The 17,515-nt window shown below is 37.8% G+C and overlaps 1 protein-coding gene across 2 annotated transcripts in view; it reads right to left on the reverse strand.

Moving 5' to 3' along the window:
- Window positions 1-9,541: 9,541 nt before the first annotated feature.
- The window catches only part of TAFA1 (TAFA chemokine like family member 1), a 544,485-nt gene continuing 536,511 nt past the window's right edge, over window positions 9,542-17,515 (reverse strand). For both annotated transcript variants that reach the window (XM_043979050.1, XM_043979051.1), the window contains exons 4-5: window positions 14,911-15,035; window positions 9,542-10,455 (exon numbers count right to left, since the gene is read on the reverse strand). In XM_043979050.1, coding sequence (XP_043834985.1) covers window positions 10,438-10,455; window positions 14,911-15,035 — 143 coding nt within the window. In that variant the 3' untranslated portion in view covers window positions 9,542-10,437. The remainder of the gene's footprint in view (window positions 10,456-14,910; window positions 15,036-17,515) is intronic.

Genomic DNA, 17,515 nt, shown 5'->3' on the forward strand with positions numbered 1-17,515 from the left:
GATGCAGTGAGCAGAAACAATTCAGTGGGAAAAAAAAAGATCTAGCAAAGAGGTTTTTTAACCTGGGGACTGTAAACTTATTTTAATAAGTTGATAACTGTACTTCAATATAATTAGCTTCCTTTGCAAAATGAGGGATTTTATTTTATACATTATTAAAATGTTATTCTGAGATAAGTCCTCTAGACCTTAGCAGATTGCCAAAGGAACCCAAAACACCACAAAAGATTAAGAACTCTCTTGATCCAGGGGCTTTAGTGGATTGTAAACTCAATATGAGTCAACAAAAAAGTCAAAAAGGCTAATAGAAAGGACATAACTTCCAAGTCTGTTGTTCCTTGCCCTTGTCAGAACACATTTACAGTAATGTATTCAGTTCTGGGAACATTTTTAAGACAGACACTGAAAAGTGTCAAGTGGGGAGTGTCCAGTGGAGGGGAACCATGATGATGAAAAGGACTGAACTCATGCGATATGAGGATCAATGGAAAAAACTAGGGGTGTTTAGACTGGAGAAGAGAAGATTTAGGAGGGACATGGCAGCTTCTTCTGGTATCTATATGGAGGAGGGTTTAGGTTTGTGTTTCTTTCCCTAGAGGAGAAAACTTGTAGCAATGAGTTTAAGTTGCAAAAAAGAAAATGTAGGCTTGAAGCCAGTCAAAACTTCCTCATAATTAAAACTGTCCTAAGGTGGACCAGATTTTCTCAGAAAGAGATAGATTTATCATCACTGGAGCTCTTTAGGCAAAAGGTTGAATGACCCCTTTTTGGGTATATTGTAATAAGGATTCTTTTTTAGGTATGGGTTGGGCTAGATAATTGTTGAGATCTGTCAGTCAGTCAACAAATATTTATTAAGAAATTAGTATAAAAAAAGGGGGCAGGTAGGTGTCACAGTGGATAGAGCACTGGCCCTAGAGTCAGGTGGACCTGGGTTCAAATCCGGCCTCAGACACTTAACACTTACTAGCTGTGTGACCCTGGACAAGTCGCTTAACTCCAATTACTGCACCAATAAATTATTATGTTCCAGGCTCTGGAGATACAAAGAAAGGCACAAGATTGTCTATGCCCTTGGGGAGCTCACCATCTGATGGTGCGCCTATTTTTGTTTTGAAACTCTGTGATTCAAGGATTACCATGGGTCACTCAACTATTTAGAGTTGACCCAACATTGCCATTTATTTGATTTTTATTTAGGCTGAATTCTATCATGTGCTTTGTGGAATATTTTAATGAAAAAAATCCCAGTAGCCTAAAAATTAATTGTATCTCCTGACTTCTGTCTTAGGTTTTGCCATCACTGGAGGCACTTTGAGATCATTCACAAATAGGATTGAAGTCCCCCAACTTAGACCTGGGCCACATTTGAATGCTGCCTTTGGGTATTTTCTCCAGTAATTGGCCAGGCATGATTCAAGAGAAGAAAAAAAAGGAGATATTATGAAGCTTTTCCTGACCCATATCCAGGCCATGGTTATTATTATTATTATTTCTTAAATCCAGGCAACTGTCTACTTCTTAGATCCACAAGTCGTCTTGTGCCTAGAGGCTGAGTTGAATGCAATATTAAATGAAAGGGGAGGAGGATATAGGGGAAGAGAAAAAAAGCTGTTTGAGGAAGTAAAAAGCACCACGGCCTGATCACTGGTCTTAAACAGCTTTGAAGCTTTGTTTTCCACCTCTGCCTCAAAGCAGCACTGAATTATAAAAATGTTGTAGTCCTTCCTCCTGAGAAATACATTATTGAACCATAACGGGGGCTGCCAATGCTGAGAATAACTGCACATCCTATCCATATTTATTGGGCAAAGACAGAGTCCTGCAAATGTTTTATGCATGATTGGATCAAGAAGAGGTTTCTGTATCTCAGGCTCAAAAATGGAGATGGAAGAGGGTAGCGCTGGGGCCTAACAGACACAATTCAAAAAAAAAAACCCAAAACAACCCACTGAAGTGCTGTCCCAGCCCAGGGGAGAAGCAGCTAATTGTCGTTTTTGGAATTCCAGAAGGTAACACATTGTGCTGATACTTTTGAGCTCAGCAAGCTTTCAAGTCCAGCCAGTGGGGAGTGTTGCCTATCGATTGTCATCCCAGTCAGATGGAGAGCCCATTTAGAGGGTTGGTGTTGGTATGCATTTAGTGGCTACAACCGTTCTGAGTCTTAGAATCTTGGAGAACTGAAAAGATAGACCTAACTTTTTTTTTCCCCAGGGAAGGGAGAGAACCATTTTAAAAAGCTAGGGTCCAATCTTCTGGACCCAGTCTTACAATGGTATTTGACTCTTCTACCCGTCTAGATGGGAGAATACCCATGTGAAGAGGTGTTTATTGATTTCCCGTGTTCTATATTCATCCCAGGCTATTTCCTTTCTCTTGGCTATTTTCCCTTCCTACCCCAAGGATCACCTCCTACTGGACACCTTTCTGGATTGCAGGCTGTTAGTACTTCTACCTGCATCCTCCCCCAACCCCCATTCCTTGTATTATATTTTAGGTTTCTTTGTCTATATATGTTTTGTAGCAACCTTTCCTTTAGCCTATAACTTCCAGGATTGGTGGTTTTGGAATCTTGAACTGAATTGCAGAGACATTTTTAATCTTGATGGAAGGAAACACGTCTTCATAATTTGATCTTAACCTATGATTCTTTTGGTATAGGGGATTGCTGAGGAATCTCCTTTGACCAATGGTCATGATCCTCTTTGAGCTGTCATTTAGAATGAAATGCCTTGGGCACTGAGGGTTTGTACATATAACTTGAGGGCTTGAACCTAGGTCTTGACTTTAAGAATAGCTCTCCTTTAATAACATACTATTTCTGTTGATAATTATAACTGTCTAAAAGTCAAGTGTACTGCCTTAGTTAGCATTGTGGTCCTTCTTACTAGAAGTTTTCAAGCAAAGGCAGGATGACAACTTGGGTATGTCAGAGAGGGGATTCCTGTGTATGTACCAACCAGTTGAACAAGTTGATCACTGATTTCTCATTCAACTCTGAGATAATGGCATTGTGCTACAGGAAGTGGTTTGATAGTTGTGTGTGCTGGGTAAGCAGAGTTCCCTCCCACTGAAATGGGGTATCTTGGTTATCAGTCTGAATGACTATATGAAAGAGGGCTGTGTGTGCACACACTCATGACTGTGCATGCTTGTAGGAGTGTGCAAAGGAATGGTGCCTTCATTCCATTTGGCCTCATCCTCAGCAGTTGCCTAACAGCAGATGGCTTGGGACATTAGTAATTCTATTTTTGGCTGAACATTCTGGAGCTCGGAGGGGTGTCTTTTCCAATGTGCAACTAATTCTTCCTGCAAAAGACTTTCTTAAAATATGGGTTACATTGACAAGTGTGTATTTCCGTGGCTGGAATACATCAGCCAGAGTGCAAACAGCTGACAATTTCTATAAAACCAGGCTTATATTCCCTTGTTTTCTGCGCTTTCTACTAGGTGATTGGCAAAGATGCAGGGGACACAATCTAGGCCTTAGAATCATAGGACCTGAGCTTAAGTCCTATTCCTGCCAATATGACCTTAAGTAAGTCACTTAACTCATTCTGAGACTCATTTTCCTTATCCATAAAGTAAGTGGTTCATAATAGATGATAATCTTCAAGTTCCCTTCAAGCTCTGATCCAATGATCTTTTCATACTAATTATTGGACTAGGAGACAGCAACTATTTTTTTTGCCTTCAGTACCACCAGTGGGTTAATAATATCTTGGAGTACCATTAAGGGCCACTCATGAGTGAAGGTTGTCACAGTGGCATGAGAGAAAAAAACATGGAGGAAATCCTATTATGGATTTCCCCTCCCAACCAATTTTTTTTGGGGGGCGGGGCAATGAGGGTTAAGTGACTTGCCCAGGGTCACACAGCTACTGAGTGTCAAGTGTCTGAGGCTGGATTTGAACTCAGGTCCTCCTGAATCCAGGTCCAGAGCTTTATCCACTGTACCACCTAGCTTTCCCTCCACCCCAATCTTTGTCAATAAATCTATGACCTGTGATTCTGTCACTGCGGGAATAGTAATAGCTAGCATTTCTATGGTGTTTTATGCTTGGCAAAGATCCTACATGTGTTATCTCAATTGATCTTCACAACAGTCCTGGGATGTCCTGGGTTATTACTATGCTTATTTTGCAGTTTAGAAAATGCAGAATGGAGAAACTAAGTGACTTAATCAGTCACACAGCTGGCAAATGTCAGAGGCAAGATTTTTTTTCAATAAAGTATATATATATATATATATATATATATTTATTTACAGGGCAATGAGGGTTGAGTGACTTGCCCAGGGTCACACAGCTTGCAAATATCAAGTGTCTGAGGCCGGATTTGAACTCAGGTCCTCATGAATTGAGGGCCAGTGCTTTATCCACTGCACCACCTAGCTGCCCCCCATATCCTCTCTTTCTTAATAAATATTCAGGTCCTATCTGGACGAAACAGAAATTGGGAAAAAGTGCTATTATAATAAGGAACCACATAGATTGAGAGAATACTTATAGATGGAAAGAAAAAAAAGAAGCATCAGACAGATGGCCTCAGTAATACCTTGGTTAATTGCATCTGAGGCTTGTCATTCATTTGACTGAAATACCTTTTTCACCTTGCTTGATGATCTCTAGCTCCTTGGTACTCATAGCAGCTTGATCTCTCCCAGTTTGGTTTCAGGGACAATGGTCCAACAATTTGCATTACTGGAAGGAAGGCTCTGACCTAAGAAACCTAAATATTTTCATGTACTCCATACCTTACTTATCAGTTACATGGGTGACACCCATGGTGGAGATGCTTTTTCTTTCCTTAGGTCCTTTTCCACCAGTGTAGTAACCAGGATAGGGCAAATGGGCCTTTGCTCCAGGGTTCTGACATCTGAGCGTGCACTTCATTTTATATAACAATACTCCTGGCTTCCTGCCCCACTACCTTGAATTTCTTCAGTGGCCCAAATAATGTGACAGAACTATGCTTAATCTCTCACCTGTTCCTTGAGCACTAGCCTCCTGTTCCTGTTGGTGTTGTGCTCTCAGGGTCCATTGACTATGCCACAGGGAAGTGGGATGGAGTGTTTGGGGTTATGTCGCCCCTTCTTTTCACATGACTGCTCTCACACTTGATTGCTCTGTGCAAGAGATTTTTTCCCTCCCCCCCCCCCCCCGCCCAATTAATTTGTCTTGGGTACAAGAATTTCCAGCTATGGTGTTGCTGTCCACACAATTAATAAAACATGAAAGGTAAGATTGACTTATGCACTATTCAGGCAAAAAATTCTCAATCTTCTCCTTAACAGCAGGGCTTATTATACTTATTAATTATTATTATTCTGTTAATTGCCTCTGTTTTAATTCTCAATGTCTGAGTGTATTTAGACTTTGTTTAATTACCTTTGAATGTTTTTTTTTTTTTGAAAACTCAGTTCCTCAAACTGCCAGTAAGACTAGCTTGGAACAGCCTTCATTCCTCACCAGTGACTTGGATCCCATTTCTTCCTACTGATAATCAAGTTTAGACTCATTACTACTGAATCCAGGGGGCATCTTTTGTTTTGAAAGTAGATAAGTGCTGGTTTCATGAAAGAAAATATTATGTTTCTCTGCTGAGGAAATTCAAAGGGATTTACCAATTTGTGGGAATAGAGGAGAAAGGCATTCTTATTATGACATGATCATAGAATAATGGGATTAGAAATGGGAGGGGCATCAACTGCCCTCCTTTTACAAATAAAGAAACTAAGGTACAGAGAGATGTCAGGCGACTTGTCCAAGATAAATATAAGGGGTAGTAACAAGCTGGTTGTTTGGACTCAAGTCCTCTGATTCCAAATTGAGCCGTCCATTCCCAACAATACAGTATTGAGTAAGGTGGGGCAACCAGGACTTTATGATAGGGCACTAAAATTTTGAGGGTAATGACAGTTTTTTAAAATTTGTTTTCAATATAAGAAAAAACCTGAGCAAGCAAGAATATGGAATTCAGAGCTATAGAGCTAGAAGGGACCTTAGGTGTCATTTAGTTCATTCATTGCCTAGTCTATTATTCTATAGCTGAGGGAAATGAAATGAGAGAGAGGATTGGCCCCATATCATGCTGGTGGCACATGGAAGGGATGATAGGTAAACCTAGAACATGACTGCAAATCAATTATTTTTACAATGAACCATACTGGTGTTTACCCTATGGGATATCCCACTTCAGTGAGATTAATGTACTTCTCAGTGTTGAATATTTGTATGTACTCCATACCTTACTTATAAATTACAACTATATTGTGACATAATTAGACCATAAAACCACTCCATTGTGTGGGGAGAGTTAGAGCCTCTATGAAATGCAGTATTCATTTAAATTATGTGATGGTTAAACAGAGTCTTAATAATTTTAATAGAAAAATATGAAGTCATAAAGTTTTGAATATTCTTGTAAAGTTCATTAATTTATAATTCCAATAACATGAAAACATCAGTCACTGAAAGTTAACTGAACATCTTTGCCTAGAACACAACACCTACTGAAAAGATCAGATTTTCTTTAACACTGCTAGAATTCTTTCCAATTCAATTTGTCATTTTTTGGAGCAGTCATTTAATATACACAAAATGGTCAAGGATATGTTATTTTGTCAGTCTTGGACCTTCCTTATGTGGAAATTTCTTCTACCAACAGAGATTTTAATTTGCCTATGACACGATAGGTTAAGTTCTAGGGAGTTGCATTAGCTACCAAAAGGTTAAGGACCTTGCCCAGGATCAGAAAGCAAATAAGTATTATGAGAAATGGAATTTGAATCTGGGCCTTCCTTGCTCCAAATCCAGTGCTCTATTCACTATGCTAAGCTGACTTGATTTTTTTTTTATTTCACTTTTCAAGGGCAACATGGGCAACTACTATGTGGAACTCCAATCATGCATACAGGTTGGCTCCTCTTCTTAAACTTAGTCTTGACAGCAGCCTTGGGGCACTGGGAGATTAAGTGAATGGCCTATGGACACATAGATAATATATATATCAGAGACTGGACTTGAACCCATGTCTTTACATAGTACCTGACATACTATAGGTGCTTAATGAATGCTTGACTGATTGATTTATGGCTCCAAGGCTGGCCTTTCATCCATTATGCCAAGCTCCCTATCATTTAACCTATTTTCATTTAATATCATCACAATATCATTAAACATATTTTAACCATACTCTATGCACAATCTCAACATCAGTATCAATTAGATCACACACTAAGCTCTTTATTACCAGAGATATTTGATCGAGTTTTTATGTCATAAAATGCTCAGAATTAATAGGCAGATGGTATTGACTGAATTTTAGAATTTCCCAGCTTATATATGATAAATTCAAACAGAACTTGATAGATTTGCACAACTATAGAAGAGAGGTAGACAAACCTAAAGTGAGTATTACTATAGTTACAAATATTTGTCTGGTGCTTCTCCTGCTTTAGAAGGGGGCAGTTTTTTAGCACAGATTGCAATATGGCCTCCCTAGTGAACTTGATTCCATGTTATGCCCATGAGTAAATTGACAAATGGAGACTTTATTAACACTTTTGTGTGGCTCTGGCCTAGTTTCACTTGGGTTGTCAGTTGGGGAGGGATAAGTATACTTGTTGTATAGGGTAAACATTGAGCTTCATGGGGCACTGGATATGTTGCTTTCTTCAATAAAGTGTGAGCTTCTTGAGGGCCCAGACTGTTTTATGTTTGCTTTTCTTTCTGTCAGGAATTTAGTATCATGCTTGACACAAAGTTGGTGATTAGTTAATTTGAATTGTGTAAATGAATGGATGTGTCAAAAGGCATAGTGATTGCAGTCATAATAATCATCCCCAAGGTAACACAATTCACTAGTGTTTGAGACTCAATTCAGAGCCAGTTCTTCCTGAATACCAGTCTAGGACTGACTTTCTACACAACCCCTTTTGCTTTTCTGTTCATTTAATAAGCCCAAGGAACCCATAAATGGTCAGTTAGTATACCTGACCAATTAATGCTCAAGACAAAGTTGCAGAGATGACGCACATTCATCTTCACTGGAGGTCATGTATGACAAAATTGTTCATGTATTTGTTATGCTATTGGTATAATATGAGGCACTGATGTAATGAGATCTAGAGAAAAGGCTGGGGGGGGCAAGAATCAACATATAAAATTAAACCAAGAAATATAAAAGACATCTTTTTTAAATGAGACAATTTTATAGCAAAATGCATTCAAGAACATTAAAAGCTAAACTGCTATTTCATTTTATGAAAGCAGATAGGATATTTCTTTAAAAGGAGGGGAGGATTAGCAATCTTTTAAAAAGGGGACAGAAGGGATCTATATACTTTCATTTTTGTTATTTTAGACTTTTTCTAACAGATCTGTGATTTAGTTGGCAAGTCACAGTCACAATGTCACAAATGAGCAGCTTTTTTTTTTTTTTAATAACTTAGAGAGTGATTAGGGACACTGAGAGGTTCAATAATTTAGCTAGAATCACCCAACCAGTATGTGTTAGAGTTAAGGTCAAGCTTGAGTTGAGTCAGTTTGAAAGGGCTTAGGGAAGCCTATTATTCATTTTTCAGTGTGGGCATTTACATTTTGGAAATGGGCAAGCTACAAGGTGGGCCAAAAGTCACGATGTTTTAATAACTTTTTGAAAATTATTTTTACTTTATTTTTCCCCATTCATGAGAGATTTTTATACATTATGTAAATTAATTTCCTAAATATACTATATATGATGCTATTATATTATAAATTAAAAAATAAAGGAATTATTAAATATTAACCTCCCTTCATGATTTTTGGCCCACTCTGTATAAAATGGCCTGATTTATTGTTTTGTTGATTGTCTAGACTTGAGAAGGTAATGGAAAAAGAATGCATATTGAATTTAAGAATGCATAAACTCAGAAGTGTGTCATGCCTTTTCAGAGAGCTGCATATTAAACACTTGTCAGCACGCCAAGAAGTGGGACTTGAACTCAGGTCTTCTTGTCTCTAGGGCTGACCCTCTGTCCTCTATTTCATGCTATATACCACGCAATCAGGCACCACTGTCCAAAATCTACAGAAAATGAAATCTGATACTACATAGTGTAATTGAAAGAATGATGTAATTATAGGGACTTTTGATTCTCAAAATGTGAGGGAAATAGTTGCCAGGAAGAAGGAAAAAAAAAAACTTCTGGCAGATTTTTAATGATTTCTAGACCTTAAACCGAGTGGTTTCCATGGCCTAGGTTAAAGCAGATTAGGGTGGTCCAGGGAGGCTAAAGTCAAAACCAATAGCACATTTTATAAAGAAGCTTAATTTGGATTTGACAAAAGATACTTTCCACTTTCAGAGATTTGTGTAACCTTTGTTCATGCCATGAGTAATGAAGATGGTTTCATTCCCTAACTTTTTCTAGCCTGGAATTATGCCCCATGCCCCAAACCCTCCAAAGAAAATAGTCCCAAATATTATAAAAAAGCAGAATGCCACTATATGATGTGGAACTTGACCACAGCATAGAGTAAACGATGGCCAACTCTGGAGTTAGTCAGAGGAATTTTTACTGCAGATGAGGACAGCTCTACAAAGTCTTTAGACATTGTATTTACACGGCATCATGAAGAAGGGAAACCATGATCCACCCCAACTCTGCCTGAGTCCTAAGAGCATCATATAGCCACTTCCTTGAGATTCTTCATTGTCTCCTTAGTGGAGTCGCTAATAATTCTAAAAATATTTTCCTCGAAGAGGTTAAGAACTGTCATCATATATCAATTGAATACAAAGTATGGTTATGAGAGCAAAGCCAGCATGCTAGTATTGCACAAGGGAGAAAGCCTTCAGAACACAAGAAAAGACAACCGTGGATTTCCTTGAGTGATTGAGTAGAAACATAAGGAAGCTCTTGATGAAATATCTTGGCGCTTCCTTGAATTCTGGGAGACCACCTTCTGTTGACCATTTTGCTGTGATTGCTTTGTCTCTCCAATGGTCTTCCATCCCATTAAGAAAAAGAGCAAACCAACTAGAAAAGCCCAAACAAACAAAAAACTGTGGTATGTAAGCTGCATTGGCATGTGGTACTGTTTGTTTCTTGAAGAGAATATGTTATATTTCAAAATATTATATATATATTTTAAATGGTAGAAAGTAAACTGTAGCTCCAAATTATAAGACAGTTGTTCATACTTAATAATCACAAAAAACCCCAAAACTTCCATGTTTTCTTCTGCCACGCTGCCAAAACCCTGGGTGTTTTCACCATGGGACATTTCACTACACACAGTGACAGCACTGTGATTAGCTGGTAACCAGTCAGAGTGCAAATAAGAAATCCATTTGGCTTGAAAATGCTTAAGATGGTTTGAATTCTTAAAACATGTCGTTTTCTATGTAGTGGTGGCTTCCCTCCACTACATCTGAAGACTGGGTCCATTAGGTCCTTGGATGAATCTGAAATTGATAAAAAAGAGGAAATATTAATCTATCACTGTATAAGAAAGAGAAACTTTGTAGTAAGTTGTACCCCTTGGGAATTTTAACAGAACTGCTGTGAGAGTCAAATGAGAAAATATATCAAAGACTTTTGTAACCCTTAAAGTGATATATAAATCTTAGCTAGTATTCTTATGTGGGTTCAAGGACCAAAAAGGAAAGTTTTTGCTGTTTTGCAGGAGTGATCCAAGAAGCTGTCATTGAGTTTTTCAGTCATGATTAAAGAAGACCTTGACAGGCTAGACCATTGGAACAAATCAAATATGGAGAAATATAACAGTAATAGATGTAACATTCTAAAGTTAGGTTGAAAAAAATGAACTTCACAATGGGGAAAGCGTGATCTAACAGCAATTCATGTGTAAAGTGTTCCTCACATCTTTGGCTTTTAGGAAACCTTCCTGCAATCCTTGTTCAATATGAAAGGAAATAGATCAAAGGGATTATGACTCATACATGCAAGAAATATAAAGAGATTAATTAATTCCAATAGAGAAATATTGTTATTTTCCAAATGTTCCCCATATCTTTGATAAATTTATTGTACTGCCTGGGGATATGTATACCCTGGGTTGGGAACCTCCCTGCCATGGTGGTCTCTTTGTGCTCTGCTTTGGGCATATGTGGAATGTTGTATTCAGTTTTAGGTGCTACCTTTTAGGAAAAATGATAACAAGCTGGAAGAGTGAATTGCCTCTTAACTCTGCTGTCAAAGGATTAGTTGAGAAGCAATGACCCTATAGGAGGGATGGGCATGAAAGTTAAGTATTTGAAGGGTGTTCAAGTAGCTCTCCATTTTCCCCACAAGAATAGCATTAGAAACCTTATTAAAAGCTTTGCTAAAGTCTAGAAAAAACACATATCTACCACACTTCCTAACTCTTCTAGTTTAGTAATTCTGTCACAAAAGGAAATGGGGTTAAGGCTGGAGTGACCTGTTCTTAATGATGACATGTTGACTTTGTCATTCTACTAGCCTTGGTGTAAATTTGAGGCCAATCAGAAGATCAGACAACCATTGTATTTCCAGGACTGAGTGAGAACTTGGGGACATATTTTACCCACCACCATCCCCTCCTCCTCCTCATCCAACCCCAGAGAGTAGGAATTACTTAGGTTGTGTTTTGATGGTTTAACTCATTCAGCAACAACTGCTGAAAATGTGGGTATAATGCTAGCAACTAACTCACAGGGTGGTTATCAGAATTAAATTTGAAAATATGTGTGAAGTGCCTTACAGTAAACCTTAAGGTACTATATAAATGTTAACTATTATTATTCTCACCTAATATATTAGTATTGTTTAATATTAGTATTGTTATTAGTAGTTAGTATTGGTATTAGTATTGTTATTATATATTATATATTAGCATTGTTTAGTATTAGTATTGTTACTACTAGTAGTTAGTATTGGTATTAATATTGTTTCACTTTTATATTTGTATCACAAGTAGTTAGAGTGTTTGGCATAGCCCAGCATTTAGCACCATGACTGACACAGAGTTAAGCAATTAATAAATGTATGCTCCATGTAAAAGGGAGAGAGAAAGAAGAAGAGAGACATTAAGTTGATTTTGAAGTCCCTAGCCACCATATTGATGTTTTTGATAAAGTAAATGAGGAAAAAAGGAATACATAGTAAATTAAAGTATACCCCAATGTCCCATTGCAAATCATTTATATTCAATATTTTAGTCAGCTAGTTTCTTATTAATGAAAATAAAATTAAAGAAACTCTAGACAGTGAAGAACACTGAGCTGGATTAAATATTAATATGTTATAATGGAATTGGCTGCCATATTTGTGGTATTCCACCTATGTTCCATAGCTAAAGAAAATGACCCTCAGAGAGTTACAGAACTTTAGAGGTGGAATGGTCATCAGACAGGGAATGGTAATTAGTAAAACTTGACTGTAATGTAAATTACATGGAAAGGAATAGTATGAGAGGGTGCCAGATTATGGGGGGCCTTGAATGTTAAGGAGCTTGAAATTAATACAATATTCAGTGAGGAATCATGGAGTTTTCTGCAGAGGTATAGCATAACCAGGTCATTGTATATGGCAGATAAGTATGGCAGAGCTGTGAACCATGGCTAGAAGGAAGGAGAGAGAGGAAGTAGGGAAATCCATACTACTGATCCATTCTTCTCAGTTCCCATTGCCACCTCCCAGGTATAGGTCCTCATTACCACCCTCCTGAATGGCTTCAAAAGCTTCATAGAATCCCAAAACATTAAAGCTAGTAGTGATCTTGGTAGTCTTCTAGTTGAACCTTCTTTTTTCACAGATGAGAAAAGTTGAGGCCCAGTGAGGTTATGTTCACAGAGTAGAGTGAAAACTAGAATCCTGGGCCTTCTGATGTCTGGACTAAATGTTCTTTTTACTCCTTGATCTATTTATTTTTTAAGAAAAGACGATAGATTCCTATTAATAAAAAAGAGCAACAAAGTGACTACAAAACAAATCAATATTTCCAAACCTTCTGGCATAAAGTGGTGGCAAAGAAGTCAAAAATTATGGGAGTTTAAACAAAATCAGTTTATAGAGGTATCTGGATTTTTAGGAAAATTGTTTCTAAGTCAAATGTAACCAAAGGAAGCCCTAGCATCCATTCTGCTGCAGCTAATTAAAATGGTTCCTGTGGGCTGGCAACAGGAATGGTTCTCATTTCTGAGCACTCTGGTCAGTAGGTATCTCATTTAAATGAAATAAAATAATCCATACTAAGCTGCAGGAGCCTATGGATGAATGTTAATGAGGCTGTGTTGGCTCTGAAGTCATTTGTGGACATGGCATAAAGTGAAGTGAAGATGTGGAAGAGAGGCTTCCAAACTGGACAACTGTCCAGAAGCCTTCCCCTGTTTTTTTCCCTTCTATCCCTAAATCACTATTGTTGATTAAGGCTTCATTTTTTTCTTTTTAGAGTTGATTTAATTTTTCTTCGTAATAGTAGAGCTGACTGAATAGAGCATAATCATCTAATTAAGCTTCACAAAAAGTTAAAAAAAATGAGAACAGATAATTTTGAGCTACTATTTGGTGGATAGAATTTTGGACTTGGAGTCAGAGAGACCTAGTTGGTATTCTGCCCCTGATATTGTTGGTGCAGTCATGGCTGGGTCATTTAACTTGAGAGCTTTAGACAACTCCATAAATAGACATTCATTAAGTTAGAGTTGGATTTAGTTCTGAGTTGGTGGAAGAAATTTCTGTACCCATGGATTCCCAGATCCTTGACATATTGATGTAAACTCCAATTCCATTCAATTGAATTAATTTTAACATACATTTATTAAACACATACTATGCACCAAGTACTGATGTAGGCACTGGGTATGTGAAGACCAATAAAGCAATCCTTTTCAGTCAATTAATCAATTAACAAATAAATCAACAAACATTTCTTAATTGCTTATATACCACATACTGTGCTTAGCACTAGGGACAAAAAGACAAGAAATGAAATAATTTCTTTCTAACCATGGTAATGTTGGTAGTGTCAAGGGTGAAAACCAACTGCTACTTTTATAGGTAGGACCTGCTTTAAGAGAATTCAGTACATGAAAAAATCTGAAATGTGAAGAATGAAGAAAGTTCTTACTTTTTCAAAAAAGGATTTTAAGTTTAAAAAATAAAAAAAAATATATAGCTTTAACAAATTTCAGGAAAGTGGGGCAATGTTTTCTTGAAGGTCAGGACCATTTTAATTTTTGTCTTTGCACCTCAAGTTCCTTGCACAATGCCTAGAGCTCTGTAAGTACTTTATAATGCTTGTTGAATCAGTAATAGGTAGCATTTATATAGTGCTTTAAAATTTGCAAAGAATTATACGTATTATTTCATTTGATCATAACAGCAACCTTGGGAAGTAGGCATTATTATTAACCCACCTTTACTAATGAGAAAATTGAAGGTCAGATATATTTCTGGAGTCACAGAGAAGTTGAACCTAGGTCCTCAGTGAATGCATGTATAAATGAATGAATGGATGGATGGATGGATGGATGGATGGATGGATGGATGGATGGATGGATGGATGGATGGAAGAATAACAAGAATCTGTAGTGGAATCTTTAAGTCCTCATCTGAACAATTTAGACTAATCCCCTGTTGTATTATGGACTTCACTTGAGCAAAGTATAAAGATCTATTGATTCAATTGTTTAAATGATTATTTCATTCATTCACACATTTAGCAAGTCTTGTTCAATGTGTCAAGTTTGAGGACAATCTGATAGATTTATGGCACAGGATCTCTGGAGTATCAAACTTCTGACTCATCATTACCCCTCATTCCTGTTTGGGCCTTTCTTGGAACACATCTACAGGACATATATACAAGTAGTGGACCATCTGTGCACGTTCTGGTGGGTGCGCTTTGGCACCTGAACCACAATATACCCACTTACTCTAGTGGTCTTGATCTTATTGCCAGTCGCGCACATCCATCCGGAATTATCAGGAAGAGTTTTACATTCTTCTCCTTCAAGACATGGCTCCATCTCACACCACCATTTTCCAATCACTATGGAAGCTAAAGAGAGAGAAAGAGCGAGAGAAAAAGAGGGAGGGAAGGAGGGAGGGAGGGAGGGAGAGAGGGAGAGAGGGAAAGAGAGAATGAGAGAATAAATGAGAATGAATCATGATTACAACTCTTCAGGAGCATATCTTTATTCCTTCCCCAAATAGATTTTGAAGAGACATCAGGTCCTCTTCACCTTTAGTGACTGGAGGAGCAAACTCTATTAAGAAATGGGCTTTTTCATTTGCAAGCCCCACAATGCAAATGTAATTATGTTGTCAGACTTCATCAACCAGTGACACATCCAGCAAGTCATTGTTATGGGAAACATTGTGGGACAACATGTGCTTTACTTTATAAAGTTTGAGGATTTTTTCCCAATATACTTTTTATGTGTATAGTTGTTTCACTCATCAGGACGTAAGCTCCTTAAAGACAGAAGCAATTGTTTTTCTTTATCATCCTAGTACTTACCTCAATGCCTGGCATGGAGTAATCACTGAATATAATAAATGCTTCTTGATTGGATGATTGACATGCCTTTTATTAGTTTTTTCCAGCTATAGGAAAGGATAGTTGCTTTCTGTTACCAGTAGATCAGCCCATCTTCTCCAGACATGATTCCCAGTGCAATAATTCCACAAAAAGTGAATCTGTTGTATTTATGTTCAGTGTATTCTTTGAATGATAAACTTTAAAAAGCTGTGTCAAAAAAGTGCCAGATCCACAAACACAAAATATAATGGCCTCAGACAGGTCATTTCTGCAGTTTCAATCAAAGCGGGTGTGTATTTTTTTTCCATCTCCCAAACCCAGAAACTCAAAGTCCTAGGAATGTCAGCATTTCTTTTGTAATCACTTCTTATTTGTGGTTTTTAAAGTAGGCCAGAACTACAATCCCAGAAAAATCATTACTATAGACCATGGCCTATTAGTGTGCCTTCTAAATATGTACAAATACATAGAACTTCTCTGTGATTTTGTCAGAGGATTCCCTCTACCAATGATCATTGCAACCCCTCTATACCTTAATAGATCATAGATTTAAAGCTAGAAGGGGCTTTGGTGAGGACTTAGTTTGAATTTCCATTTGATAAAAGAGGAAGCAGACTCAGAGAAGGTACTTAAAAGAGTGTTTCACAACATATTCTTATGTATTTCTCATGGTTCTCTCTTCAGATGCTAATACCCCTGCTCAGAGCACCCCCCACCCATTCCTTCTGCCTGTCAAAATATTACTGATCCATTCTTTAAGGACTGGACAAAATTCCACCTCCTCCATAAAACCTTTAGGAGGAGAATTTCTCTCTTTTGTAATTTGACTCATGTCCAAGGTCACATAATACAGTGGAAATGATGCTGGATTTTGAGTCAGAAGACTGGGGTTTACATCTCAGCTCTCCCACTATGTAACCTTGGACGAATACTTCATTTCTGAGCTTCACTTCCCTCATCTCTAAAAGGAGTAGATTAGATGTCCTCTAAAAGCCCTTCTGTGACCCCATGCTTCCCCTCATCAAAGCTCTTTTTTTTTCTTTTTTTTTTTTTTAGTGAGGCAATTGGGGTTAAGTGACTTGCCCAGGGTCACACAGCTAGTAAGTGTCAAGTGTCTAAGGCTGGATTTGAACTCAGGTACTCCTGACTCCAGGGCCGGTGCTCTATCCACTGTGCCACCCAGATGCCCCTCATCAAAGCTCTTTAATTGTATTTCCTATATGGCAATTGAACAATTAATCACAAGGAAGAATATGATATCAAAATCCCCCTCCCTCCATAGAGAGATATAGAAAACATTTAATAAAGGTGTTTACTAATGGGAGGGACTTGAGGGGATGTGTCTTATTTTCTTTTGTAGACCCCAAAACACCTAAGTGTATCTCACACACAGCAGGTGATAAATATGTGTTGAATTATTGACTCCATGTGGTGATTTAAGAGAGAAAGCTCTGAATTTGGAGTTGAAGGGATGGAGTCTAAATTCTGGTTTTGCCACTTAATAGTTGTCTTACCCTGAGCAAGTTATTTGACCTCTCTGAAAACTCTACGAAAATTGGGATGGAACTCAATGGTCTCTAAGACTATTATTCCAACTCTAAATCTCTGATCTGGTGAATACTAGACTTCTTTAACAATGTTGAAAAAGAAATGGCAGAAAACTAACCAGAAATTCTTTTTTAAAAAAGGTTTAAATGCCTTTAAAAATTAGAGTAGGGGCAGCTAGGTGGCGCAGTGGATAGAGCACCAGCCCTGGAGTCAGGAGTACCTGAGTTCAAATCTGGCCTCAGACACTTAACACTTACTAGCTGTGTGACCCTGGGCAAGTCACTTAACCCCAATTGCCTCACTAAAAAAAAAAATAGAGTAGAGGACCACACATGGGTCTGAAAAATTGGGAAAATTCCTACCACAGCTAAAAAAGAGAAACAATTGACCATTTAGATAGATGATCACCAATGTGATGAAATAATGGGATTTTGCAGATACTCAAAGAC

This window comes from Dromiciops gliroides, chromosome 1, assembly GCF_019393635.1.
Source record: "Dromiciops gliroides isolate mDroGli1 chromosome 1, mDroGli1.pri, whole genome shotgun sequence".
NCBI classification, from domain to species: domain Eukaryota; kingdom Metazoa; phylum Chordata; class Mammalia; order Microbiotheria; family Microbiotheriidae; genus Dromiciops; species Dromiciops gliroides.